At 36.4% G+C, this 19,229-nt stretch overlaps 1 protein-coding gene and 1 long non-coding RNA gene across 2 annotated transcripts in view; one reads left to right on the forward strand and one right to left on the reverse strand.

Annotated features, from left to right (window-relative positions):
• The window catches only part of LOC121106846, a 34,830-nt gene extending 22,427 nt beyond the window's left edge, over nucleotides 1–12,403 (reverse strand). The window contains exon 1 of the long non-coding RNA XR_005840014.1: nucleotides 12,238–12,403. This is a non-coding gene — a long non-coding RNA (uncharacterized LOC121106846). The remainder of the gene's footprint in view (nucleotides 1–12,237) is intronic.
• Nucleotides 1–19,229, forward strand: part of CNTN1 (contactin 1) — an 85,071-nt gene that overhangs the window by 3,113 nt on the left and 62,729 nt on the right. The window contains exons 2-3 of the mRNA NM_001004381.4: nucleotides 12,789–12,936; nucleotides 15,993–16,165. Coding sequence (NP_001004381.4) covers nucleotides 12,789–12,936; nucleotides 15,993–16,165 — 321 coding nt within the window. The remainder of the gene's footprint in view (nucleotides 1–12,788; nucleotides 12,937–15,992; nucleotides 16,166–19,229) is intronic.

The following is a 19,229-nucleotide window of genomic DNA, read 5'->3' on the forward strand; positions in this document are numbered from 1 at the left end:
AAGATCACGGATTCTCATTTAGCAGCAGGACAAGCTAGAGATCATATTGAAGAGGGAAATTAGCAGGGAGCAGATTTTGAAAGCAGAATATTAAAAACTTTGCTTCAACATTTTTTAAGTAAACATGGGGTTTCATTGGAAGTGTATTTGGCTCAAGTTGCCTCCTGTAGTACTGAATCCACAGTTCTAAGGCGCTTCTACAAGCTAAGCTCCTTTGGGCAAACCAGTTCATGAGTGGCGCCACCAGTCAAGGTTTCTGCAACCTATGGCTCCTAAGAAGATGTAACATACGACCTGCTCTGGAGCCAGAAATACAATAGCTTTCAGAACCAGTGTCCTTTCAGGTGTACCACCATCTGGTCTGTCTCAGGTTCAAAGATAGCTGCAAAAAAGCCTGAAAGTATTGAGACTTCATGCTTTGCATTAAACTTTGTGAGCCTCCATAAATAACTACCGGAAGTACCTGGAAAACAGGAAGGTAGGAAACTGAAAAACTGAATAGCACATTGACTTGAGATTTTCAGAATTAGGCCTGCAAGGGTCACAGTGATTTTATCGCTCTGTAAGTCAAGGATTGTTGCCTGTATTCAAACAGGTCTTCTTCTTATTGCAGGAAATTTATGAAGGGTTTTCTTTTTTTTTCTTTTTTTTCCCAACAGTGAAATATATGGTTCTTAGAATTTTTGAGTTTTCTCTGCAATAAAAACCCAAACTTTTAGCCACTTCTATTTTATGGTAATCAAGGGCGGAAGTTAAAAATTAACAATGACTAGCCATTTTCCATTAGAGGGGAATGTGCAGCTACTTGAATGAAGGGAAGAAAACATTATACAGATCAGTGCATTGGAAGCTTAGGCAGAAATCATCTGCCATGAGACAGGAGCAGTATTTATTTTCCAGGTAAATTAGTGCTTGCAATGTATCCTTGCAGATGAAAGCTGATGAAAAAGCTGTAAGTAATTCGGTATTTCACTTAGTGATATTACAGTCAGTTATAATAAGGGTTGCTTTTCAGTGTGCACTTTGAGCAGTGCAAGGCAAATGAGAGCAGTGAATCACTCCTCAGGGAACATCAAGATGATTGTCAATCCACTGCCAAAAAAGTTATTTCACGCCTATTACTAGTAATATTTGACTCCTCTTTCTTCTGACATCTCCAACATACTTCTCCATTGCCTTTGACTTCCTATTAAATGCATATACTATCTCTGAGTTTGGATTTCAGGCATTTCTTTCCTCTATCTTATCCCATATAAATCAATGAACCATATTGTATCTTCACTTGGGAGAGTAACCTTGGGCCAAAAGAATTAAGAGTCTGTTTCAGCAACAAGAAACTAACTAATAACTGCAAAGGGCTTTTGTGTGTGTGTGTGTGTGATTAATGAGGTTTTTTTGTTCTGATCAAACTGTTGTACTTTTTACCTTGAGATCTCATATTGCAGGTAATATTTGATTTGGGGTCAGATCAGGGCTCAGAAGGCAGCTTGCCATTCTAGGAACTATTTTCCTTTGTGCAAAATGAGTTGATATTCCAAGGGTAAAAGTGCCAAACCACTTGCATTATTTAGGGAACCTAATGCCTTGATTTCAAAAATCACTTCAGTGAAAGCTGTTAAGTCTGAAAGCCAGTATGACACAGGGCTTCTCAGTACAGGACAGTTACTGTGATATATAAATGAGGATGCCATTAAACAGCGTGCTGAATTTCTGACTATGTTGCTGACACTTCATATGCGTTTGTGTGGGAAGATTATGCAGAGTAATGACACATTCTAAATTAATTCCTAATTTGCTGACTATTGTCTTTCCCACAAGATCAAGTTGTTAGGCTCTTAAGTAACTTTTGAAATAGTTCTTATGTTTCTAAGGAGGACTCACCTAATAGGCAAATGGATGTATGCTGAAAAGTACTATAATTCATATTGGCAAATTCTAAGAAGAGAAGCAGACTTCACTGTTTCATTGTTATGCATAAGTGGATAAAATTGCTTTGTGAAGAGTTGGAGCATTTCATACTGGAAACTTGTTATAAAGGTGAAACTGCGTAATAAACTACATGGCTCATGAAGGACTTTGTTGGCATGTGTCTCGCCACACTTAGTGGGTTTCAAGGAAGGTGGATCATTTTCTGTCTCCAGTGTCATGCCTCCCATTGTCAGCATGGGTTGCTACCACAATGGAATCATCCAAGACTCAGAGAAACAATGCAAATCATTTTATTGAGAGCACCCTAACAACAACTGATACACTACTTCAAAGTAACATTGGCTAATTTGCTAATAATGATTAATAAGTGTTACAGGTAAGAGTACTTTGGCAAAGGAGTTATTTATCTGCTAAAAGTTCTGAGGCAATATTAGGCAAGAGCTACTTCAATGAGTGAAAGAATAAAAGAGTGAAAGAGAAAAGATAGAAAATGGAGAAAGAGACAGACAGACAGACAGGTAGACAAACACAGCAAAGCAAAGCAGTTCTCATCTCCTCAATCCAGGGATGTCTTGGTGTCAGAGGATGCTGATCTTTGGTAGTGGTGAGTCGTCCAAGGTTGTGGTGGTCAGTTGAAGACTAATGATAAACATGCATCCTCTTACTTAATAGTCCAGTAATCCAGTTCTAGAGCTTTCAAATTTTAATCAGTAGAGATAAGAGAAAGCAGGGAAACACCAGCTTGTATCTTGCCTTCACAGGATGCAGTGGTATCATCTCCCAGTCTCCTGTATCAAGCTGCAAAAATTTCCTCCCAGGTCAAGTCTTCATCCAGTAAAAATTCCCAGGCCTTCCCGCTTGAAAGCAAACAGCTCCAAAGAAATGCTTTTGAATGTAAAACTGTCCACAAAGTGTTGGTGATTGTCTCGTGTTGACTTGAGACAATGCATTCATAACCAGTCTCAGACAGCATGTGTGAGAAGGTTAAAGATGGAAGTGATTCTCCTGCCTTTTCAGTCCAGATAAGCAGAGGTAGCCTTCCCCGAGACAATTCTGTCTAGTATGAAGTGAGACTTTGTGAGTGGTTACTTTTTCTGTTTGAGTGCTGACTGGCTCTTGGTGATTGATGTTCCTCTAACATTTTTCTGGCTAGCACTGGTGTCTCCATCAGCATAACAGAATCTTCATTCTGGGTGATTAAATGCTTCATCATGAGTTTTTTGGACATTAGCACATTAGTGCCTTAGTATATACACTTAGCCTTTATGGGAAGATTAACTCATCCCACCTCAAACCTTAGAATATATAAAGCTTGGATTTTTTATATAACAGTAGGTTCAAATATATGCTATGAACTGATTTGAAATCTACATACTTTAAAACTTTCAGCCATGTCAGATGGTGTTATTCACAATTTAAAGACAGATACTGTTTTTGGTTCTTTTTTCGTAAAATATGAAATGGACAAATACACTTAATACTGATTTATCATGTCTGCCAAGTCCCTGTTTGGGTCTTAGAAAACCATTTCATGCTACTGCAGGGTATTTGACATTTGTAGATAAATAATCACAATGTACTTTGTGATCGTAATGATCCAAAACCTGAAAGTGCTTTGTTCACCTTCCTGCTAGCCTAGTAGAGATATTTACTCTGATTCCCAGACCAGCTTGGACTCAAGCATGAGCTTCTTGTGTACTCATAGATGCTCTTTTCTGTGACATTAAAAACAGTATGAAATATACTTCTAAATGTCATATGGTTTCCAAGCTTTGAGTGATTATATAGGACTTGATGAGTTAGTGATAGCTAAGGTAATGAATGAGTCCATGGTTCTTCTGTTTGGTCGCTGTTAACATTCAAGGTTAATTCAGCCATGTGCTGTGTCAACAGATCTTTGTCCCTCTCTCAAGCGGAAATATGTAACAGGATACAACAATGTCAGATAGATCAATACTGATGATAGAGGTACTGAATGACTGTCTCAAGCAGACACACTTAGCAGTGCTAAATGTCAGAAATAGAGAAGGGTACAGGAAGCAGGAGCAGAAGGAGAAAATCCTCAATGGAGTGACAAAATAAAATGGTATTGAAAATAATTTCATGTGGGTTAGCAGTGGGAATGATACAATTTCACCTACTGTAGCTTCTTCCTGACATTGACTTCTTGAAAACTTTTTAATGTGATTTGTTATCATTACATCACAATTTATGGTGTTTTTAGAATCAAGTTGATTCCCATCCAGCACAGGACTTGAACACATGCTTAACATTGCATTCAAAAGTAATCCTATTTAACTGGATCAACTTATGTTCTTAAGGTTTGTGATGAATCAGGTGCCTGAAATAATATGAGACCTTTAATGAACTTTCAGTGCTATCTCATTATTATTTGCCTTAAGCAAACAATAATATCATTTTACCCTTTTTAAAGATGATCTTAAAGATCTTAATGTTTCCAGAAGAAGCTCTTATAAATATCCATTAGTAAAACTGTTATCATCCTTTATTGAAAACATATTCTCCTGACCATTGAATTATTAGGCATTTATCCATCAGAAAACTACCTGCCGACCTTCTTTCAATTACCTTTGAAATGAAATGTTTTATACACAGACATTTCTGAAGGAAAAATCCATATTTTTTTTTATATCTTTGCTTTTGTAAAGCAAAATGATAGCTTGTTTGCTGTAGCATGCAATCTGTAGATCTTGAAAAGCATTCAAATTTTTATCTCTTTATTTTTCAGCAGTGCCTTCTAGTACATAGAATTTTGGTTTTCTGGTCTTGGAGTTTGAGATTTTTGTACTATGCAATCGCAGTAAAGAAAAGCATTTACAGGAGTGTTTGCAGGATTAGGGCCTTAGGATACTTCCACTGCAGTTTCTGAACATAAGCATTCATGGTTATTTATAGCACCGCATGTTTTACTACCAGCCTTTCACTGTGTTTCAGCAATCTATCATTTCCTTTGTTAGTTTATTTTACATAAGTTACTGTATGCACTAATCTTTCCCTGTTTGACATGCAAGTTGTTCTTACTGAGTAAATCACCTTTTCGGTGGTGTCAGATCTGGGAGCATTTCCAGAAGCCTGAGTGCCCTAAATACAGTGAAGTGAACGCATGCTCCATTTTGTTTAATTGGCTGTTTCCTCTGTTAAGAACCAGTTACTTCTCCGTTTTTTGTGTGTTTTAATTTAAGGATTTAGCAAGATTAAAGATATGCTAGAGCAACTGAGAAAAAATATACAAATGGACATCCATTAAAAATATCTTGCTATTACAGAATGAGAGTCATTTGGGTGAAGTGACTTAATCTTATATTTGATGTCACATTTAGTGTGTTTTCCCATTTAATATCCACATAGCTACATATCCACCATTTCTGATTAATCAGTCTAAATACGTAACATTTTTAAAAGTTGTGTAGTGGTACTGTATATCAGCAATGAGAGTTCTGTTCTAAAAGGCAATGTGGGTCACTTTTGTACATTCCAGAAAGATAAAGCATAAATTACTTTGTAAATAAGGATGAAGTTAAAAAACATATTTTTTTACTCCTCAGTGAATTTTCTGCAGCTTCTGCATGAAATATACATTATAACTGCCCTGTAAGGCAACGTGAAAAGGCATATCTTGTAAAATATGTGGAAAATGAAGACATACTTGTAATCTTTCACAGATTTATCAAATTAAAAAAGAGAGTAAATGTTAATTTATAACATTATTTGCTTATTATCATACTAATTGCAAGAAGACATGAAGGTAAACAGATGTTTAACATGATTTATTGGCCTCTCTCTGAATGAGAGACATGCAAGGAAGTCATTGTAGAACACGAACAGTAAAATTACAGTATATTTTTCCCTTTGGGTATTTTCTGTTTTCTTCCACTTTTGTATTCAGATTGGGCAGAGAATTGATGGCACAGAATGTGAGAGTGGATATATTGCTTGGGCAGGCGGAAGTCTGTACAAATAAGTTACTTAACAAATAAATTTCAGGAATTATCCATTTCGGATTCCCTACAAAGTAACTGATCAGTTAGAAAGTAGCTCCCTGCGTACTTGTGGCAACTGACCCGAAACAGAGGAAAACAGATAATTTGAATGATGGTGGCTGTTAAATGTTAACTGTAAAATAATGTTATTATTATGGGCTGCATCTACCAGTGAACATAGCAGTCTTCATTTCCCATTTTCCAGATTTCCTTCCATGTGAAACAGAAGTCATTATTAAGATCATCAGCTTTTTGATTCTCTTCATGTTTTATTTATATCATCCTTATGATTCCCTTTGCTAAAAGTATCAACGAAAACCCGGGGCTGCTTAACTGCAGGCAGTCTGCTGTACTTGAGCTTGCTCCTTTAACTGCCATGGAAGACAATGCGCTAGAGGCTAATTCTCATCTCAACAGAAAGCTGCTAAGTCTCTGAAACTATCCAAGTGTGGAACTGGTAGAGAAGAAAAAAAATGATTGAACCTAAAATGAGTTGTTAAAAATTGGTGGTGGGGAGTCTGACTCAGTTAAGCCCAGTACCACAGCAGGTGTAGGGTTCTGTCTGCCAGCTGCTGCACCAGATGCTGAGTGTTGCCATTTTCTCGGGCCTGTGAAGCATGATGAGGTTGCTACAGCAGGTTGTCACAAACAGTATATTTCTATGGAGAAATTGTTTGTGTATGGAAAACTGGTTTGTGCTTGGCAGACTTCAGATTTGTAGGATCTCTCAGTTTTGTGACTAACTGAAGGTACTAACTTCTGTCCATTACCATACTGTGATTCAGGGGAAGCGGTAGCCTGGGCCCATCTCTCTCTCATTCTCCGGGTTGGAATTTAGGCAGTTACATATCTCTGAGTAACAGAGCCTAACGTGCTGAAGCAGCCTTCACAGAGCACAGCATGAAGCAGCGCAATCCCCTCTAGCTCTGCAAAAGGAAGAAAAGATTGTGTAGGCCAAATTTCCCTTTTTTTCTGGTGTAAATTTTAAAATAGAAAGTTGCTGAACTTCTCTCTTCAGCTTCACTCATACTCTTTTGTCATATCTAGTGTCCTGTTTAATCCAGAAACTAAATTCTTCATTAGAAATAGTTTTAGGAAAGCCCTATGGACTTCCTACACCCTCAGTCCCATGGAGGCAGACATCCTGACTGACTCTAATTTTACCCCGAGGGACTTTATAGATTAAAGCTATACTTCAAAATTTATTATTAATAGACCCAGATGCAGTAACTGTGCTGACAATAAATGATACTCAGAGGTACTGCTCACACACACACGCAAAAAAAGAACATTAACATCTGATAAAATATCTGGTAAATTATCTGTCATAATAATCTGTTACATATATCTGAATTTACGTTCCTATATATGTTGAGAAGATCACTATTTCAATACATTTCTGTGTAAGGTTTGTGGAAAAAGATAATTTGTTTAATGTGGCTTCCAGGATAAATTATTATTATTAAATTTTGCTAAGACGGACAGATACACTGTTACATCTTAGAGCATGTGATGGTATAAGGACAACATTAACTCTTCTTGCTTGACCTTCCCTATCTTCTTTGGGTGTCTGAACCCTGCGGAGCAAATAAGAAGCAGAAAGTACAGTTGCACTTCTGGTGGTGCACTGGAGTGGAAGAACAATCTCTTTAGGGTAAGGACTTGTTTCTTGGTGCAGTATCAGTGTGTTCTCTCTAACCTTCCACTGAGGTTTCTTTATGCTGCTGCAAGACAAGTGAAACTAATTATATAAAAACAGGACCCTTATCAGGTGTGGGAGCTCCAGGAGAAGGCTTTAATTTTGGGTTTGGTGCCAGTAGCCTCACCTGGGTTCACATTGCACAGTCAAATTAATAAAACCAGACTCTGTCATGGAAAGATTCATATGACTTGTTTTAACTTTCTATAAGCTAGGTACATGATACAAATTTCATCTTTCTCTGTGGTTCATAAAGAGAGGATGGGATTAATTGCATGCTTGAAGTGCTCATCTAAGTCCTCTAAAGAGAACTGATATATGACTGGTTTGGATGAAATCCTTAACTTTTAAAATTACATGAGATAAATCCCACAGTGTGAAGAGTCTCACTCTGAATTTACTACCGTACGCAAGAAAGTAGACTGAGCAAAAAAGAAAGATGAAAGAAGGATAGCTATTCTTGCTATGTCTTCATTTATTAAACTTTTTCTCTCCTCTGTATCATCTCATTAACACTTGAGATACAGGTGCACTACAATGCCAGACTATCTATAAGAATGCCCTTTGAAGCATTCTGTATTCCTTGCCACACAGCTTGTAAAACAGTCCCTAAAAATAGAATGATGTGAGCAATCTGTGTCTGAAAATGGATAAGACAAAAGTAAACAATTAGGTTTTACTCACTTTTCCGTATGGGAAAAAATAAGCCCATGAACTGCTGTTTTCTTCTGTGAAATAAACAACTTCACAATGGTCTTTAATTAACTATATATATAAATTTTCTTGTCTGATTGTGCTCACAGTAATTTCTATAATTATAATATAAGGAGCTTTGCTTCATGACATTGTAGGGTCATAGAATCATAGAATTCTTATATGGTTATCTTTAATCTATGAGCAGAATGGATTTTCAGAGTTGGATCCTCAGAAGGCTGAAGTAGCTGATAATAAACTGACTTGCCTGAAAGAGTTTGGATGTTCTCTCAATAGAAAAATTATTTGCTCAGAACTCCAACCCACTGAAATTGATGGTTTGAGTCCAAGATTATATAATGTCTATGATAGCAAGTTAGCATAGTTTCATAATGCTATGTGGAATGTAAATATTCTGTTTATGTTTAAGGTTTTCCATTGGATATGGAGAACAAATGCTTTTGATGTATTTTTTTCCTTCAGTATTTCATACTAATAAGGGGAAAGACTCAAGAGACAGGTAAAACATCAGAACATGAAACACAGATCTAACATAAGAACTTTCAATAAAATTAGAAAGTTGAAGATCTTTAGGTATTAAAATTTAGATATATAAATAAAGTTTTCATACTTCAGGCTTCAGTAATGGAATAGAAATGCTAAAAAATATGATCACATAGAAACACCAGGCAATCAGTCATCCTTTTAAATGAACTTTGTAATAAAAGATAAAGTGAGTTATTTGCTGTTTTTAAAAGGATTAAAATTCATGTGTTTGGGAAAGTCAAACGTGGGGAAAAAATGAAAATGATGTTACTCTGAATATGGGTAGTATGTCCATCTTGCATTGGATCTAGGCAGAAATGGAAAATCTAGCTAATTAGGAATTACAATAAAATGCTTTGTCTTAAGGAGGATAGCACCAAATAATAAAAAAAAAACACTGATAAGACTTTTCTGAGCTAATATAACAATTTAGTTATTAAAACAGTATTTGTTCAGAACAATCTTTTTCAGATACTGTTCTAAAGAATTGTGTGAATGAGAAGTTAAGAAGAAGGAAGCTGAATTCTGTACTTGTACATTTATGTGCAAGCTAGCTCTGCTCACTCCTTCCTAGGCAATGAGAATTTCCTACGCTTTTCCCCTTATCTCAACACTGCCCACATTTCTGCCTGTAAACTGTGTCTGTATTTTGATTTCTACACAGGCCAGTGTTTTCCTACTACCTGATAAATAATTTTTTGTCTGTTTCCTCTTTTTTCCTCTGGTTTCCTTCCCACTTTATTCTAAGCAGTTCTGTAGTTATGCCTTTTCTGAAACATTATTTCTTTTCTTTATGCTAATATAAAGGCAGCCCAAGATCATTTTACCACTCCCACAAAACAACCACAGGCCCAACACTTGCATCCTCCCTTTTTCAAACTAAACCAAGCTTCATCTCTGGGATGCTCTTTCTGTGAATCTTCTCAGGCTCGTGATTCTCAAATCTCAAAGTCAAGTGCCCATACTTTTTCCCATCCACACTCAACCTTCTTCCTATCTGCAGTGGGTGCATATAAGGGCAAGAAGTGACCCAGAATGGAACCCAGAAAGCTAGAAATAAATAGATGTCCACTCCCTTTAGGTTTATCAGCTACTTCAGTGGTCAGTTGAGCATAAGGAATGTTGCACAGAGGGCTAGAGGGAAAATGGCAGCTGGAGAGTATTGCTTGGAAGAAGGTTAAAGGGCCACCTTCCAGCAGCGTTGTTACTTACACAGGATCCATGATCTCATGAGTTACGTAGTTTTTTTCTTGACCTTCACCAAAATTACTAAATTTTTCTTAACCCTGTTGAAAATTCTGATTCATGTTTGCAGAATTCACTAAACAGTGCCTTGGATAGTGAGAACTGGATGACATCCTTTACTCTAATTTAAAATATAAATCAGAATAAATTTACTCAGAAAATAGGGCAATAAGTGTCCTTGAGAGGTCATGTAGTCCATTTTCTTGTTCTAAAGCAGGACAAGAACAGGGACAATATGCTTTTCTTCTCATCCCATTTATCTAATGCATCCATTCCCTTGTTCTCTCTGCTACTACTTCTCCCCTCTTTCTTGTAAGCACAATGTCAATCAACTGAACTTTTTTCATCCTCTTTATCTGTACTTCTTCAGTCCCCAAATGCTATCACAGTCATGTTTCTCCACTGAAATGTGAAAATGTGTTGCTGTTCTTTTCACAAACCCTTTCTCTTCCTTTTTCTCCTCAGTGCTACTTGCATATTACTGGTCTGCGTTCAGCTTCTGACCAAACTCGAATGAAGGGCTTATTGGTTGCCCCACCTGACGTGCAGTCTCCTCATCTTTTTTCACTCAGCCAGACATCTGAAACTCAATTCATTATAGATGGCCGCAGAAGCGCCATTATAAAGCATATTTGATAGGTGTAAGAAACAGACATTCACTGAGTATAATTAATAGTGTTGGAAGCATTAAAAATGCATGCCATGAAATGCCTAAATGGTCTGTAACACCATTTGAGTCCTAAGGTGGAAACAGTCAGCTGCATTTGATATGACTATTTGCTGCTAGAGGCCATTGTTATTCTATCTTCATACTTAAGGTCTGCACAGAAAGTGCTGTCAGGGCTGTGGCTCAGTCATTCAAGGCTCTGAGCAAATACACTATTTCTGCCGTTACAGACTGAATGGTCTTCTTTTGATCTAGTAATACATAGGCTTTTTTGTAGTGTTGTGCTCTAAAATATCAAAGAAAGCAGGCCATTTTTCAAAAGCTCTTCTTTCTTTCTAGTTGCTTTTCTTTCATTCTTTTAAAGAGTTATCTTCTCATTAGATGAATACATTTCAAAAATGAAGTTGCCTGACTATCGCAGCATAGGAGTGCCTTTTGGATCTGTTCCTGTCCCCAAGGGAATTGGTGATTATTTCCACTCAAACTTGAACTGGAAAGGGAAGTTAATGTTTATCCTCTTGTAAACAATTTTCTCCTAGTTCTGTAAAATGTGTATCTATGAATGTGGACTGTAGAAACAATGAAATACTTACGTTAGGATTGCTAAATGCATATATGATATTTTAATACTGACAATTTGTATTACTTAGTTATATAGGTAAACTCTACCTTCTGTTTTACATTTTATAGAACTGCCTAATTTCATCCAAAAGGTTTTAAAGACAAAGGTAAGAACTTTAAGAGGATGAGTACAGAATCATAATTTTATTTAGGGACCTTCATTTGTTGCATTACATTTTCAAATGTAGCATAACAAGACATACTGCATTTTGTATACACAGCACAGATACTACTGCAAAATGGTAGAGTTTCTCCGTCCTTAATAATTGATTTGGGAAATTTTTAAGCTAAAAATATTCAGTCAGTTCTAAAGATCATTATAGGAAAACTATATTTGGTTCCTTAATCTTACAAGATTTTTGTCATCATCTTTCAGAAGGCATCTCTAGGATTCAACAAGGCTCTAAACATGAATAGAAAGTGAACCTGGTAGTGAACGTCTACTATTTGCATATTTCCACTTTCACAGAAAAGTAAAAAAGAAGTAAACCAAAAAAAATCCACAGTTACATCATGGATTTGCCAAGTAAAATTGTCCCAGACTTTTCCACCTTTGCTCCTAGTCTTGCTTTTGCAGACACCAAAGAACAGCAGCCTTACGCATTTGGAAGAGATGAAGGAGAAGGGAATGCAGCAGGGGGGAGCAGAGCCTGCAGCCATTATAACAGCATCAGCAAATGGAGGATAAAGATTTAAAAAAATAGTTTGTTTCCAAACCTGTTTGATTTTCAGTCACCTTTAGCTGCTTGTTTAGACAAATGTAAATTATTTTAAGCATGAGACTTCCTTTTATTTTATTTTATTTTAGAGAGAAGAGAGTTAACATATATACATACCTGAGCTTGGAAGGAAGGACAGAACCATGCTCTGGAAACAATGCAATTCTCAACAGTGATCTCCAGTATTTGTTTTCATTTGTATAGTGCTATAAAGATTGCTTCCAAATAGATAGGACAACTGGAGCTGTTTAGGTTGTAAGATAATGAACAGTTAATGTTTGAACTGTGGTTTTCTATCTGGACCTGTTTTATGAGAATTTGTTGGCCGCTGTGAGATAAGTTGGTCTTACCTGCATTTCTGAAGGGCATTTCTTCAGTTCATAATTAACTTCATCATGTCTCACATAAATTGTGAAAAATAATTTATCATGTCAGCAGAGAATGCAAGGAAGGTAGTTATACAGGAATGCAGTTTAAACTACTCTCATTCTCAGAGGACAGTGAAGGAAGGTCAGCACTATTATCCATACTGTTCTAGTTTTCCTGATGCAAATTAAACTTTATTTTGCTGGGCTTGCTATTTAGCTGTATTCATACTTTGAATACAGTAGGTTTGTTGGAAATTCCTGTTCAGTTTGGCTACTAACAAATAATTGATTAATTTTCAGACTCTACCCATTTTTCAGAGGAAGGAAACAAAGGTTATGGACCCGTTTTTGAGGAGCAACCCATTGATACTATCTATCCAGAAGAATCTTCAGATGGACAAGTTTCAATGAACTGCAGGGCTCGAGCAGTTCCTTTTCCTACTTACAAGTAACCTCTCTTATTTTAATTTTTACGTGTTATTGTGTATTTTACTCAATCCGTGGTTCAGGTTTTGATGTTTAAAGAGTGTCTTATCAGGAAAAAAATTGGTAGACTTGCTGTTTTTGGGTAAGAACCAATCTGGATTAAAGTCACTGTATTGTCTAGACAGTTTTGAAAATACTATGTTCCTGTTGTGTTTAATGGTTTTGACTTTTGAAAGGAATACTGATCCAGATGCAAAAGATGAAAAAGTCACCTTTAAGAAACGCTTCAGAGACTTTCTGCCTTAGGTTAGGAATGGCTGAGGTTCAAGTCCTTGTTCTTGGATCAAAATAACTTTTTGATCCCATTTTACTCTGAAAGAAGAAGGACTGGTATTGAGCCTGAGTATCTTTTGTTGCTTCTGCCACCACCATGTTGTAAAGAGATGCTCATGAATGTAACAGATTCACACATATAACCTCTTCCATGACAAGTATGTTTTTAGTAACAGAGCATTTATTTTTCATTGTGAGATCTCAGGGCATCCATGTGAGTTTATTGTCTATTACCTTCTCTGTATGTATTAACAAAATGTGCTTATGATTATCATTATTCTGACTAGTTTACATTCTAGTCATGTGCAGATCAAACTAAGGGCAGATACAATTTCTTGTCAGCAAAATATATCCATTTCATTAAGTTATCCTATGATCTGCACCAATATTTGTCTCCCTGGAATTAACTCAGTCTTCTAAGACAGAAAAACATAGTTAAGATTGCTATCTACTTATACAGATCTACCTGGGACTAAAAGTAACTATGATACTGCCTTTGAATCTTACCTCTAGCTCTGATAGTATAAGTTTTTTCTACACTGCACTTTGCTATTTCACTTCTTTGCTCTCCCCATGCTTGGAAAGATGTGGAAGCCATGTAGCAGTGTGGAGATTCATATTCAGAACCCATCAGATATACATAGCCATCACATTCAGTTCATCCAGCCCACTACTACTCCCTGCCTGCAGCATAGCATATAGAGAATGATAATAAATTCTACCTAAAATTTGGGGTTCTTCCTTTAAGGAATAAAGTCACTCTGGAAAAATTATCTTGCATCTCTAGTGCTCTTCCATCTAGAACCATAGAATAATACATAGAATATTTGGTGTTGCAAGAGACCTGGAAGGATCATTGACTCCCAACTTCTGGCTCCACAGTAGACCATGCAGAATTGAAACCCTGGCAGCCTTGGTGCTGTGACCACTGCCCTGGCAGTGTGTTCCAGTGCCCGACAACTCTCCAGTAAAGACCTTTTTCCTGGTACCCAACCTGACTCTCCCCTGATGCATTTTCATGAATGATACACACTATCCATGTGAGAAATCCAGCAGAACCCAGTGAAACTACCCACATGAATACAGTTGTTTTGATTTTTAAATTAATAAATTAAGAAGAAAATGATTTTCCATGTTTTGTTTTTATTCTTATACCTCCCAGCTGCATATTTTATTCAGGGCTTTTCTGCTCTCTTTCAGTGCAGCATAAGCTGTGCTCCTGACAATCACTCCTAGGTATTTCTGGAAAAAATATTTATTATTCATAATGCAGACATGTAATATATCTCAAAAGATTGAACACGGATGCCCCTAAGATCCTATAAAAGCTAAATAGTATTTATTGCAGGTTGTAAATCCTGCCTTTTTTTCCCTTGCTTTGCCTTCCTTCCCCTTTCTTTCTTTCTTTCTTCCTCTCTTTCTTTCCTTCTTTCTTTCTTTCTTTCTTTCTTTCTTTCTTTCTTTCTTTCTTTCTTTCTTTCTTTCTTTCTTTCTTTCTTTCTTTCTTTCTTTCTTTCTTTCTTTCTTTCTTTCCTTCTTTCTTTCCTTCTTTCTTTCCTTCTTTCTTTCCTTCTTTCCTTCTTTCCTTCTTTCCTTCTTTCTTTCCTTCTTTCCTTCTTTCCTTCTTTCCTTCTTTCCTTCTTTCCTTCTTTCCTTCTTTCCTTCTTTCCTTCTTTCCTTCTTTCCTTCTTTCTTTCCTTCTTTCTTTCCTTCTTTCCTTCTTTCCTTCTTTCCTTCTTTCTTTCCTTCTTTCTATCCTTCTTTCTATCCTTCTTTCTTTCTTTCCTTCTTTCTTTCTTTACTTCTTTCTTTCTTTACTTCTTTCTTTCTTCTGCTGGTGGTGGTGGTTATGCCGCTTTTATTATTTTCTTCTATGACAATTCTGATTTCACCTTACAAATGATGATTTTGTATTTTTAATCAGGAAGAAACACGTAATGTATGTACTCTCAATCTGAAAAATCAATGCCTGTCTTTAGCTTGGTACAAAAATCTGACTTACACTGCAAGACTTTTATGGTTATTAAATGTATTTAAGTTGCATCTTTCCTGTTTGCGCTCAGGAAAAGTGTATTTCCTTTCGAAGAAGATTACGTACCCCCCCTGGTGGACATAGTAATGAGGGCCAGACGTCATTGATAGCTCCTCTCATAGTTTGTGAAGGGAAGTTACAGCAGCTCAGGAAACACGCTGTGGAGTTTTACAAGGACTAAGATGGGAGTGTCTGGCAATTTTCCGAATGTAGGGAGCAGCTCTTAAATCAGTAGTGCCACTGTCACTGCACTGACTGCACTGGACTGCAACTTTATGAAACGTTTTCATTTCCTACTGCAATTTTGCAAAAAAATCTCTTCAAAATCTCACTTCAGAGGTGTGGAAGAAACATTTGCTAAGCCTGCTTGGCCTTTGGAAGTTATCTGATGATATGTTTATGATTCCAGTGCCTGATTACTAGTTAGCTCACTGGCAGTCAGTTCAAGCGTTCCGTACTGCCTGGATTGAGTTTTAATGTACGTCCCATCTCTGAGTAGGCTGAAACAGTCTGAGACTCTTACATTTAAAACACCTGTAACATTCATAAAATCTGTAGCTTTTGCAGAAGAAAAGCTTCAAATATACATAGTAGTGTGTTATTAACTTCCTGTATTGTTTATTACAGTACATGAATTCATTTTCAAATCATGATGCTTACTAGGTTTGTATTTGGAGCCAAATCTTACATTTACCTTTTTTTTTTTCTAATAGGTGGAAACTCAACAACTGGGATATTGATTTAACAAAGGATCGCTACAGTATGGTAGGAGGCAGACTTGTTATCAGTAATCCAGAGAAATCAAGGGATGCTGGAAAATATGTCTGTGTAGTATCGAATATCTTTGGAACTGTCAGAAGCAGTGAAGCCACTCTGAGTTTTGGATGTAAGCCAATGTTTATGTCAAAACCTAGAAACCTTATGGTTAGCTTGAAATGTCCAGTGTTTTTGCACTGCAGCGTCGTCTGCTTATATGTGCTGTAGCTGTATTACTGTTAAAAAGAAAAAAGAAAAAGCTTCACTACCTTTGCAGAGAACAACACAGAATAAGTTTTGTAAGGATTTTATGTTGTTTAGCATTCAGCTGTCATTCCAGCTCTCCCAGTGAATTAAGTTATTAATTGAACCAACTCACAACAGAACCAAGTTGTGAGATAATAATGCTCAAACAGTTTAAATTGTGGTAGAACCAAAGAGGAAATAGTCACTGAAGAAAGACATCAGTAGTGACAAGTGGTGATCAGGCAGTGCTGCGGTGGAAGCACAAGTGGGATGCCTGCAGGAGGAGGGCATGGCACTTGTTACGAGGCACGCTCCCTGACTGCTGGGCTGTGGGAAGGCCCTGCTGGAGGACTTTCCTGTCAACTTCATGCAGTCATGAGCTACAGTCGTGAACTCATGCATATGTGCAGACGTACACTGCTACCAAATGCATGCTATATAAGAGACTGAAGTACTACATTAAGACTAATAGGAAATTTTACTGACTGAGGACAGTTTGGGATTTTTATTTTATTTTGCCTTAAAGTACTTCTTTTTTTACTGGAAATATTTTTTCATCAGAACACAAAAGTGATCTCACTCTTCCCTCGTGGCCATTCAGAACGCCCTGTGTGCCCTTCAGCAGAACAGTTTAGCTCTTTAATGTTTAACATCAGAGGTGATCTGAAAAGTTCTGTTTTCTGCCACAAATTGTAATACTGTGGTGTTTCATATCTCAAGGAAACTCAGGAGAAGTAAATAGTTGTTTTAGCATCAGCTTATATTTTAGCTTTTATCCTACTCGTTCAGGACTGGCACTGTTGATGCCTGCTTTGTAGAACTTCATGTACCTCTACCACTGAATGCAGCAGCAAATATCCTTTAAACTGAATATTTATGTCATCTCCATTAGGGAAAAGTAACATCCCAGATAGGTTTAAAAAAAGGGTAGTTGTGTATCTTCCTTTCTCCTTTTTATGATCATATGTAAAAAAATACTTCCTTTGATGATCAGTATGATTGTTCCAAAATAACTGAATACAAAGTTGCTAAAGTTAATACAGGAAATGACCTTAAGTAGATTTTTTTTGTTATTTTGCTTGCTCATAAACTGATCGGAAAATGGCAACAAGCCCTTTTTTGAAGATTTTAAGAAAATCTTGAACATCTGTTCATGATTGAGACCTTTTATTTTTGTCTTACTATCAAATCTGCTGAAAATATGGAGCAAAAGTCACACTCTTGCAAACTTCATGTCAATTAATCCATCTGGGAACATTGTCTTTAGTAGATCTGGATTGGCCTCCAAGAAGAAAATTTTCTTTAGCAGCAGTGCTTTAAGACCACTAAAATCACTTTTTGCTGTTGCTTGCATATGTATATGGGAATTTTATCCTCCAGGAATATTTAGCAGCTTTTTTTTGTGACTACTGTGCAAAATTAGAAGCTGAAATACAATGATACTTGCTGGAAAACAGTCTCATAAAAGTAAAACGCAGCAATTTCATAGTAGGGAAGCTGCAAGAGTGACAATGGAGAGAAATTTCCATACTCTCTAGATGTTAGCTGTATGCTTCTAAGAGTGCAACGATTATGCTAATTCTTTCATTCTAGCTAAAAATGAATGTCTTCAAATTAAGAGTTCATGGAATCATGGTTATTATAATTATTGAGTAATAACCAAGCAGTGCTTATGCAAAGAAGACATCAAGACCCAATCAGAGTACAGAGCAGTTCATAAGTGGGAAGAAGGTATACAAATTACATCTTAATAATTGTATGACATTCCTGCACCTGGCATAGATCATTCTATTTCAGTACTAACATACAGATGTTTTACATACACATATTGCCTTTCCTATCTCCGCTGTCATTAAATTTATGGTGGTGACTGTCCTAAAGTTTCAAAGATTAGTCAAAGAACATTGCAAAAAAAATTTCGAGACTTAAAATATAAACTAAAGATAGCTGAAAAAAAAAATGAAAAGCCGTGATAGGTTTTTCTTTCATCAAGCCCTACGCTCTCCAAATACAAAGAAGGATCAAAATAGCAAAAGATTTCTTTCTATTGATCATCCGTCATTTTAAATTTTTTTCCTGATTCTGTAGCAGATTGTAAAAGCCAATCTTTTCCAATTAAAGTAGAAATGAAGAGTGTCACATCTACAAGATGATGAAAAGGTCAGTGATGAGGAAAGTAGGTGTTTACAAAAGGAGATTGGTCAATATGTAGAATCATAGAATTCTTAGAGTTGAAAGGGACATTTAAAGGTTCAATTTCTTCTTTATCAAGGAGTGATATTCCAAATTAATTGGGAGCCACTTGTGGAGGACTGAACACATTACGCTGAGACACATAACAAAATTATAGTTAATAGTAATCAGAAGTCCTTAGAATGACCTAGTATTTCATGCATTATTTAATGTAAAGATTCAGACCAGACAGTCACTAGAAAGATTATTTTATCTTCTATTAGTTTGAACAGAAGAAAAACTAGTAATTCAGAAACTGGAAAAGGTGTATTTCCATAGAAGTTCACATAACTCTCCCTAAGGTTTTCTCCATGCACGTGGCAAAGTATTGTGTCATTTTCTTCCTTGATTCTTGTAGTTATTCAGGTATGAAAGCCGTGATTGTCCTTGGAAGAGATCTACCAAGTGTCTAGTGGGTCTGTCTAACCATACACTGCAATTATATTTGTGAATAGTCTCTGTTTCCTGCTTAATCTTTTCTTATATGTAGCTTTGTAGCTTTTCTTTGTTTCTGGGTGAATGCTTTTGAACAGAAACTTTAGTTTGATATCACAGTCATTCTTCACTGTTGTTCACTGCACTTCCTGATGAAGAGGTATTTCTTTTTTCTTTTTAGAATTTGTAGTTATAATGACTAAAATACTGTAAAAATTTTTGCACTTGATAATGACAGAGTTAGAATGAGCAAACTTGTCATAACTGGTCCACAGACACCT

The sequence above is a fragment of the Gallus gallus genome, chromosome 1, assembly GCF_016699485.2.
Source record: "Gallus gallus isolate bGalGal1 chromosome 1, bGalGal1.mat.broiler.GRCg7b, whole genome shotgun sequence".
Lineage (NCBI taxonomy): Eukaryota > Metazoa > Chordata > Aves > Galliformes > Phasianidae > Gallus > Gallus gallus.